This window comes from Phocoena sinus, chromosome 2 (assembly GCF_008692025.1).
Source record: "Phocoena sinus isolate mPhoSin1 chromosome 2, mPhoSin1.pri, whole genome shotgun sequence".
NCBI classification, from domain to species: Eukaryota; Metazoa; Chordata; class Mammalia; order Artiodactyla; family Phocoenidae; genus Phocoena; species Phocoena sinus.
Genome location: NC_045764.1, coordinates 103,276,551 through 103,286,692, shown reverse-complemented (window position 1 = coordinate 103,286,692; position 10,142 = coordinate 103,276,551). Strand labels below are relative to the sequence as shown.

The window sequence follows — 10,142 nt, the reverse complement described above, 5'->3', positions numbered from 1 at the left end:
GGCAAGGGCTTGAACAGAAATGGTGCAGTAAAGAGGGGAGAGCTACAGGTCATAAACTACCTACCAATACATTTTTAAAGAAAAAAAAAAAGGAAAAACAAAATCCTGAAGACGTTCATGAACCCCAGGACACTTGGCAGTCCTCCATCCTCTGTGTTCCCCAAGCACTGGTTCTCTAACTCATTAGTCGTGTAACCTTGGGCAAATAAATAACCTAAGTTTCTCAGTTTCCTCATTAGTAAAATAGAGATAACATATATTTTGCAAGGATTAAGTATAAAGCACTTAGCTCAGGATGTAACACAAAGTTAAGATCTTTTTTTTAAAAAAGAGCATCTCCTTTTCCTTGGCAGTTCCCACAATCCAAAAATCCTTAATAAATTAGATGCAAATGCAATAGCTAGTCCTAAAAAGAAAATGCTGTAGTCCTAACCTCTTGTCCAGTTAGTTCAGCCAGAAAGGAAAAAGAATCTCTAAATATGTTTTTGAGGCTCTTTGCTTAGATTCACTCAAGGAGATGGAAGTATGAGGGCTCTGGGCACATCAGGGTCACTCAGATCTGCCAGGGACTAAGTCAGAGGCCCCAGGAGTAAGTGCATCTTGGTTATCATCCATGAGAAACAGCTCTAGGCTCTCTGGTTTGAAGGAAATCTCAGCGATTCAGTCTAATACATTTATTTTTCAGCTGAGGAAAATTAAAGGCCAGAGATGTCACATGATTTGCCCAGGATCACAGAGTTAACGGAAGACAGTACTGGGTTGTCTCTCTTAACTACTTTCTACCAAGCTACAGCTGACTGAAAACAGACTCCCCATCCCAACTGGGCAGACCAGTATAAGTCCAAATTCATAGGACTTATAATCAACTAGGTTTTACTGATGTAATGATCCAAATTATATCCCTCTCCATGACACATCATTAACTCCAATGAATTACTTCTAGACTCAACTCTCTTCCCGTCCCTCTTTCCACCTTCTAAATTATCCAAGGCCAGAGGGATCTCTCACTAACAGAAGTCATTCTCTGAACAGAATACAAGATCTCAGATCTGTAACTCCCACCAGTCTCCTGACTTGGGCTGATATGACTGAGGGGTTTTCATTCTCTTGGTCTTCAGGAATTTTCTGTCTGCCTGCTTGTTGGCATTCTTTCACATGCTCTTTGTAAAAGGCCTGGCGTTTGCTCACTGGTAAACTGAAGACTTTGTTGAAAGAGGGTCAAAGAGGCTGAAAAACATAAGACTATACTGATTCTTCACACTCCTCTCATTCACTCTACTGTTCTCTCCAGATAAACTCTAACTCTCAAGAACTGACCTAAGATCAGCCCTACGTCCATGCTATTTTAGAAAGAAAGGAAAAACTTTCAGAGAAGTGGAGACAAGAATAACTCTTGGTAATGAGAAAAGGTTCTATCTAGCTTTTGATTATAGTCAAGCACCAAAGGAGGTTTCCTAAGCCACTAATGCCACCTGGTGGCCAGCAAGATATATTAAGAAATCTTAAAATCCATATATTTCAGATGATCTGTATTATAATTATAACAAATCATACAGGAACTTGGGGCAACGTGGGGTTGAAAGAGTGGATTATAATACTCTAATCTCTCAATATTTTTTGATTAAATAACCAATTTTAGTTTCTGGTGAAAATGTATTATCAAAGAAAACCATATAAAGCCAAACTTTCTTATTCCCCCCAAAACCTCATCCTTCCCTTTTCCATCACCCTCTCACCAAAAATACCCCATACCCAGTGATTCCAGTCATAATACATGTGCAAAAGGGGCTTCAATTCGTAAGTAAAATCAATTTTATTAATAAAGATCTTTCCACATGTCCAGAGCAAATAATTAATGAATTCCGAGGAAAAAACCTACATACAGTGAAATTAGAAGTATCCCAGGATGACAAAAAATAAATTAAATATGTACACCCATAATCACCGCCGCCTCCGAAAACCTGAAAGGAAGGGAAACCAAGAATGAGGCAAAGGACAGTTGGGAAAAGCCAAAGGGACAGAAAAAAAGGACATCTAGAGAGAAGGGCTCGATAGGAGTGGGTTCCCTCAGCAATACTCTCTATATCCTCCCAGCACAAAAGACTAGAAGCAAGATGGAAACTGAAATGGGATAATGGTTCCTTCAAGTGACACTTTCATAGTTTACTTAAGGAAACCTGAACAGGGACTGTGGGGCCTTCAGAAATAGAATCCAGAAATCTCTTTTGTGAATGATGCTGATTTTCATCTTGGGAAAGAAAAAAATAAATGCCCACCTCTAAAGAGATTAACAACCCAGTATGGAAGAGATACTATAAAGGTTGGTAAAACCTAGGATGGCAAATCCGGAGTTGGCATCCCAATTCGTAAACCCCATCCTGCACTCGATCACCCAAGTCCTAGTCATTCACTAACCTTTTTTCTTCTGACCTTTCTTAGGTATCTTCTTCCGCTTCTTAGTAGAATTCTGATCCTGGAGACACATGGAGAAGGGAAGGAATGGCGGTGAGCTTCCAAGTTTGGTGTCCCTTCCCAAGTTCCTCACAGTAATAAGCCCACATACATTTAGCTGAAAGCATGAAGGTCACCTCCCATCACTGTATCACTACCTCACCTCATCAAGATGAGGGGTTCCTCCTGTCAAAGCACTGATGTCACTGAAGTGCGTGAGGGAATGAATTTGTGAGCTCATGACATTTGCTCGTTTTCGCCGTCCTTTCTCCCGCTTACTGACACTTAAACGCACCATCATGCTCTCCTCATAGTTAATCCTGCCAGAGAAACACAGACACCACTTGCAGCATGCTCAGACCATAGAGGCAGAAAGTTGCAGCCAAGAACCTGGGCCCAGGTGTTTACTCACCCCACGTTCAGACAGTTCTCAAGAAATTTCATAGCAAGTCACTATAGTATTTAGTGAGGTGATACTGTGTGCTCAACACTCAATGCTCAATGCTCAATGAAATGTTCTTTGCACTAGAACTTCCCTCCTCCCCAGAGATGAACTCACAGCCCATCCAGAGGAATACTTAAACTATATCAGGAAATTCTTTATATTCCAGCTCCATAAACAGGATCCTCTACATGAACCTTCTCACTCAAATCTACCAACTGCAGAGATGGACACCTGGGCAAAGTTGATGAGTCTGTGTTCAACTTATAACTGCTTTTCTACTTTTCTTCCCTGAACTTATCTAGCACTCTCCATGCCATTATAAAAACGTGACTTTCTTGCTTTCTGCAGAAAATAAATAGCAGTGATAGTGAAACACAGAACTTTAAAATTCTACTAGGTGGAACTGCATATATTCTTCTCCATGTAGCATTTGCTCAGCCTGAACAGCTGGGGGAAAAAAAAAAGACATTTCCCCCGCTAGTTCCTATTCTGTACTTCAAACCGCTAACTCTTAGAAACCATCACACCAAATTTTGCACTCCACTTTCTAGATAATGTGGGTTCTCTTGGAATTAGACTTAATCATCGTCATTCAAAGGACAGGTCTCTACAGCATAGAAAACAATTTCTAACTGCAAGGACTCGGACCTGTGCTGATCCTCCTGGCTCTGTCGAGTAACATGAGGATGCCGAGCATCACGGATTTCCTCTGGAGCATCTGAGTACTGCTCCTTTAGTTCACGAATGACAGAGCTGCTCAATGCCCGTCTCTTGGCTCGTTCTAGGCGCTTCTTCTCCCGCTCAGCTTCTGTTTCATCTATGTGATAAAAATCAGCAAGGGTTATCCCAGAACAGAGAAGAGAAACACAGTTCATGCTGAGGAAGCAGCCTCCACAGTTCATACCGTAATGCACTGGAACCAAGCGTGGTGGAACATATTTCTTAGCTGTCCCTTTTCCAGATTTCTTCCCTGAAGCCCCAGACTGGCCTTCCTCTGCTTCATCTTCCTCCTCATCCTCAGAGCTCAACTACAAAAGGAACATAATGTCCACAAACTTAGGAAGCGTTAGTCAAACAAGCGATAAGAAAATCCAAAGCTGAAGTACTCTGGGAAGGTGGGAATACAAACAAGAGGGAGAAAGGGGAATCTCACATTCAACATTCTAAGGCACAAGCTGGGAATCAACGGTAATAAGAGAATCCCAGGAGATCCAGGAGCATTACAAGGCTCATTCAGGCTTAGATTCCTCAGGAAGATCAGGATAATGCTACCTCTTACCTTGCTCATCATATTGCTGGGATGAGGCTTAAAACGGAGTGGGTCACTCTCACCTAAAATAAAAGACCCAAGAGATTTTACAAGATCTGGAACTTTGTGAACGGCCCACACATAACCTTACAGCTTCCCCCACTTACTGAGGCTGCCTGTCACTGCCGTCTTCACCAGTTTGTCAATTTGATACTTCAGTTTTTGGTCCAAAGGACGAAGCTTTTCCAAAACCTATAATGTGGTTAAATAGGATTACATGTCCTCCTCAAAATTAACCATACACCAAAAGTCCCTATGTTAAGTTGCCAGGTAAAGCACCTAAAATATGCACAAAGTAGAGCAAATGAAGACAAAAATGCTTTTTTTCATTTGGTTTCCTCCCTTAAACATGAGAACACCCACTTAAATGAGAGCTATTGTGTCACAGTCCTGGAGTTCAGAATATAGAAACGCAGAACTCTAAGATGACAAATGCCTCATACCGTGCGAATCTCCACCAGTCTCAAAACTGCAGGATGTCCCTGAAGAGACCCTCCTGAGGCTTTGTCCAGAATGAGATGGCTCAGATCCATAAGGTACATTAACAACAGCTGATCTTTCACTTCCAAAAGGCTGAGACCCTGAGTTGAATCAAACAGTAAGAGATGCAAATTCAGTTTAACCACAGAGCAAGGAGGAGAGTCTAGGGAGAACAGGATAATTTTTTCCAAGTTCAAATTTTTTTCCATGCAGTTCATATAAGGTATCTGGAGTAGTCTCAAGGAAGTGGCTGTACCTAAAATGGCCACAGAGAAAATTATGCTAACACAACAGAAGCACAGCTTAGAGAATAACTGTATGACAATAAGAGCAGGAAAATCAATGAAGTATCCCCCAAAGTGACTATAGCAATGTTTCTCAAACTCAGAGCTATTGACATTTGGGGGACAGGTAATTCTTTGCTGTGGAGCACTTCTGGGCACTAAAGGATGTTCCACAGCTTCTCTGGCCTCCACCCATTGATGCCATCCCCCAAGCTGTGACAATCAGAAATGTCTCCATACAGTAATGAATTTTAAATTAATTTAACCAAAACAATCACTGATTTTATCCCCATACAATGGAATTATATGATATAGATAAAAACAATGACCTGTACATACTGACATGGACTTATCTATGTCGACACACTTTCTACACTGTATAGAAAGTGTGAATAATGTGGTTCCAATTAAGGGGGGGAGGTGAGAAGTATAATACACACATTTTATATGTATAGAAAAATATCTGAAAATAACATAATTAGCAACTGCTACTCCTGAGGATCGAGATGAGGAAAAGCAAGAAATGGAGTGCTTGTACTGAAAGAGTGGTTTCCCATCAAGCATATATTACTTTTACAATCAACGAAATAAAAAATGTACCCCAGTGATTATCTCAGAATGGTGATTACACTGATTTTTAGTTCTCTTCTTTGTGATTTTATGTATCTCCTAAACTTTCTAAAATTATAAGTGTATTAGGGGCTTCCCTGGTGGCGCAGTGGTTAAGAATCCGCCTGCTAATGCAGGGGACACAGGTTCGAGCCCTAGTCTGGGAAGATCCCACATGCCGCGGAGCAATTAAGCCCGTGCGCCACAACTACTGAGCCTGCACTCTAGAGCCCGCGAGCCACAACTACTGAAGCCCATGTGCCACAACTACTGAAGCCTGCACGCCTAGAACCTGTGCTCTGCAACAAGAGAAGCCACTGCAATGAAGAGTAGCCCCCGCTCGCCACAACTAGAGAAAGCCCGCGCGAAGCAACAAAGACCCAATGCAGCCAAAAAATAAATTTTTTTTTAAAAAAAAATGTATTATACTTACAGGCAGAAAATCATAAATTATAAGTGCATTCTTTTAAATAAAAAAGTAACGTGTGTAAGCAGACCTAAGCTATAGTTATTAAAAAAAAGTCACTGTGACTGCATAAAACGAAAATGAAAAAGTCCACAGCCCTCGGAAGACCTATTTCAGACAGATTAAAGACTCTGCCTAGGATTACATAGTAATAGGAGTACAGCTGGGATTCAAACTCAGCCTGACTCCAACACCCAAGCCCTAGGTATCTGTAAACCAACATGCTAAGCTCTTGAGATCAACACTAGCATGCTACAGGAGGATGAGCAAAGGATTTAAAGACAGACAAATTGAGTTCAAGTTTTGAATTAGGCATTTAGCAGTCAAATATTGGGTAAATCATGACCTCTGTCTCCTCAATAATATGTACAGTAATTCCTTCCCACCCCCAAAAGTAATTATGAGGCTCAAATAAGATATGAAAGTACTTTGTAGCCTAAAAAGCACCTACTAGAAGTCTTTGATCCTGAAGGTTAATAAATATCTGTTCAGTGAATAAATATATAGTGATCTAAGATACACGTGCACAGCCCATCTCAAAAAGGCATTAAAATGGATCAAAGCATGATACCAGAATAAAGATAGCCAAGAATTTGAGAAATAGGCTCTTCTGACATGCTTGGGCATTGTCAAGTTCTAATGGGTTACAAGCGTATGAGAGAAAGACAAAATAAAAAGCGAAGATTAAAAAATGAGAAATAAGAAAAGAATGAAAATGAATGATGAGAAAGAAAAGGCAAAAAGAAGATATATTAAAAATTCGAGGACTTCCCTGGTGGCTCAGTGGTTAAGAATCTGCCTGCCAATGCAGGGGGGACATGGGTTCGATCCCTCGTCCAGGAAGATCCCACATGCTGCGGAGCAATTAAGCCTGTGCACCACAACTACTAAGCCTGCATGCCACAACTACCGAAGCCCACGCGCTCTAGAGCCCGTGCTCGGCAACAAGAGAAGCCACCACAGTGAGAAGCCCGCGCACTGCAATGAAGAGTAGCCCCCGCTTGCCCCAATTAGAGAAAGCCCGCATGCAACAATGAAGACCCAATGCAGCCAAAAATAAATTTAAAAATTCGTGTCTTTTTAAAACACAATCCGCTGTAAATCTCATGCTTAAAAATCCTTCAATGATTTTTATTAACCTACTATAATGATTTGCATATTTCTGTTGACCTATGGAATGTTTTGCTTAAATGATATCTTAGGACGAAAGCTCAATACATAAAACAGGTAACACCCAAGTTTTCCAGCTCAAGCAGGTATGAGGGATGCAGAGACCATTTTTTTTTAAATGATTTTTTGGAAGTGATCCATTTTTAAAGTCTTTATTGAATTTGTTACAATAAACTTGTTTTATGTTTTGGTTTTTTGGCCGCGAGGCACGTGGGACCTTAGCTCCCTGACCAGGGATTGAACACACACCCCGTGCATCGGAAGGCGAAGTCTTAACTACTGGAGCGCCAGGGAAGTCCCCAGAGACCTCCTTCTATACTGCCCCACACTCAATGGTCCCTGAGGTTCTATAAGACCTTAATTTGAAAACTACCATATTTAATTTTAAGATACACATCATTTTTATATTTTAACATCTCTGAAGTCAGGATACATCTTTAAATCAATGGTATCTTAGCATTATGTCATAGATTAACAAGCAACATTGTATACTCGATGTAAGTCAGTGATATGTTGCCAATTAACAGCATTTTATATTAAATGAAATACAGTTGGCCTACAAGGCTCTTCACACAGAGTGACTACTTTTCTGTCCCCAACAACACACAAAATATACACCCAAGCACACTACACGACTGACCTCCTTTCCCAGAACATCACCATGCTTTTAGGTCTTTGTGCCTCTGCACACGCTGATTCTTTCTACCCCTCTGACTCCCATTTATTCCTCACAATCCTGTTACCTCTCTGAGATGCCCCCCCTAATTCCCTCTGCTCCGTGATATTTAATCTTGCTCTTCAGCTCGCACAGCCGCTCATCATGACTGCTACTGCTTATACCTATTGCTTTCACCTGCCTTCTCTACTAGACTTCAGCACAGAAACTGGATCTTATTCATCTTCAAAGCTCCAGCACTAAGCACATACAAGACACTCAATAAGTCTACGATGGAAAGAATTGTTGAGAACATCAAGTCAAGGGGTGCTTACTCTTCAGTTATGTCCTACCTTCTCTGTAGGATAGGTTTTAGCTTGAACTTTTTTGGTCAGAGCTTGCACCTGTGCGGTGACAGCCATCACCTGAAATTAATCCAAATAAAACCACTGATTAGAATACATCAAGTTATCTCTGTGAGCTGTGAAGTGCAAAAGCTAAACAATGCCACCTAAAAATTATCTGAAACACTGCCTAAAGTACACCACTATCTTTTCAGTTCTGAGAAAGTACAGGAGAGATGGTTTCTGATACTTCTTCAAAAGGTAGAAAAACCTTTCCACCTCTTCTTAAAGCTAAAGAGACCATCTTACCAAACCAGAGGGAGGGGATGGGGGCTGGGACAGTGGTGATGGGGGCACTGTAGCTTTGTACCGGTTGAACTTGCAATGCATAGAACTATATAAATGTATATGAGCTAGACACCAAAAGGGCAAATCGTGTCACCGTTTTCGGCATCGGTTTCCTTAACTCTAAGAATAAAGAAAATTGATTCAGATGCTTTCTTTCTGGAGTTTTCTGTATTCCTTTGGACGCAGAAATCAATTACTCTAAATTGTAGCCTGAAAAGGTTTTCATTATATCATTTTGCTCTTACTGTTATTTGGTCATTCAAATATGTGCCCCCAAATCACCAAAGTTTAGAGGTGCGGCAAAGTCAAAGCCGATTCGTGACTAATCTATTCCAAAGGGGTGCCATTACTCACCTGCTCCTGGAGGTTTTTCAAAAGTGCTACGGCATTTGGCAGGTCTGACTCCAGCACCTCCTATGGAAGGGGGAGAAAAGAAAAAACATTTCCTCAGGATTATAAGACGGAACATGTGAGGTGGAAAAGCCCCCTCTCTCCTTCAAACACCCCGGACTTCCTGCCTTCCCACTCCGGGGCACATGCAGCCTCGCCTCAGAGCCCGCCAGCCTCTCAGGTCACTGGAAAGGAGCGGTAACTCCAGCCACGTCTCCCTACTACTGCTTTTGCTCCTTTGTGGCAGGGAGGGCGCCTCCCTGGAGTTATTTCCATCACCACCCTTCCCTCGCCCCAATAATTTGCCTCGAGGCACTGAGGAGAAAACAAACGTCCACAATACCAAGCCGAAGAAGCAAACACACTACACTCACCGGCGCCGCCATCTTCACAAAGCCCGCCCCTTCCGGAACTGTACTTCTGAGAGCTGACGTTGGCTTTATAGACGAGGGGGCCGCCGCCGCTTGCAAACCTAAGCCAATAGGAATAAGGGCTCTCTCACTTCCGCCCCGAACAGGATGTACGAGAGGAGGGGCCGGGCCCAGCCAATGGAATAGAAGAACTGGCTAAATTCGTCAGACTTAGGAGGAGCTTTAACGACGTAAAGATGCTATTGGAAAGAAGCATGTTATTAGTAAATTGAGTAGAATGATTGGAGCTAAGCCAGTAAAAACTCGGCAACTGATTGATTGACAGTTAGAAAGACCCAATGGAAAAAAGGAGTTAACTGAGCGAACTGAGAACATATTGGCTCCTGGACGCCGCAGTACCCGGAGTCTTTTTGAAGAGGCTTCTCTTGCATTGCCTGAACCCGCCGCTAGGTGACGGGCCTCGGCATATCTCTGAGAAGGCGGCCACGTTATGAAGCCGCCATTGCTGGCTGCTGTTCCAACGTGGGCCGCGCTAGATTCCTCACAGACCCCAAGGCCCTTGTGTGATTGTGGAGAAGTCATTCGATCTCTGAGCTTTTTTCATCTATAAATAGGAGAGTTGGGCCAGAGAAGCCCAGAGCCAGTTTAGACACGGACAGTAAGGACACTCACGCGCCTCATACGCACCTGGGGGCGCTGCGGAGAGACGCCCCCAGCTGCAGCCCCAACACTTCCTACTAGTTCGGCGACATGAAGGGAGGGACGTTTAACAAATGAAGCCAGTTCAGATTTACGTGACTTGCCCCTGGTCACACAGGCC

General features: G+C 42.4%; 1 protein-coding gene across 1 annotated transcript; it reads right to left on the bottom strand.

Moving 5' to 3' along the window:
• Positions 1-1,794: 1,794 nt before the first annotated feature.
• Positions 1,795-9,366, bottom strand: NGDN (neuroguidin). The gene is made up of 11 exons (XM_032624904.1): positions 9,326-9,366; positions 8,916-8,975; positions 8,223-8,294; positions 4,649-4,786; positions 4,313-4,397; positions 4,176-4,228; positions 3,801-3,924; positions 3,545-3,713; positions 2,615-2,771; positions 2,416-2,473; positions 1,795-1,961 (listed from the first exon to the last, which is right to left on the bottom strand). Exons 1-11 carry the CDS (start codon positions 9,335-9,337, stop codon positions 1,942-1,944), a joined length of 948 nt encoding a protein of 315 aa, XP_032480795.1. The 5' UTR covers positions 9,338-9,366; the 3' UTR covers positions 1,795-1,941.
• Positions 9,367-10,142: the final 776 nt, after the last annotated feature.

Bases quoted from the DNA above. Each gene is read 5' to 3' on its own strand.
- NGDN (XM_032624904.1), bottom strand. The intron at 4,787-8,222 runs GTAGGACATAAC...GATTCAACTCAG, and splicing joins AAACCTATCCTACAGAGAAG to GGTCTCAGCCTTTTGGAAGT. The intron at 1,962-2,415 runs GTTAGTGAATGA...CCTTCCTTTCAG, and splicing joins GAAAGGTCAGAAGAAAAAAG to GTTTTCGGAGGCGGCGGTGA.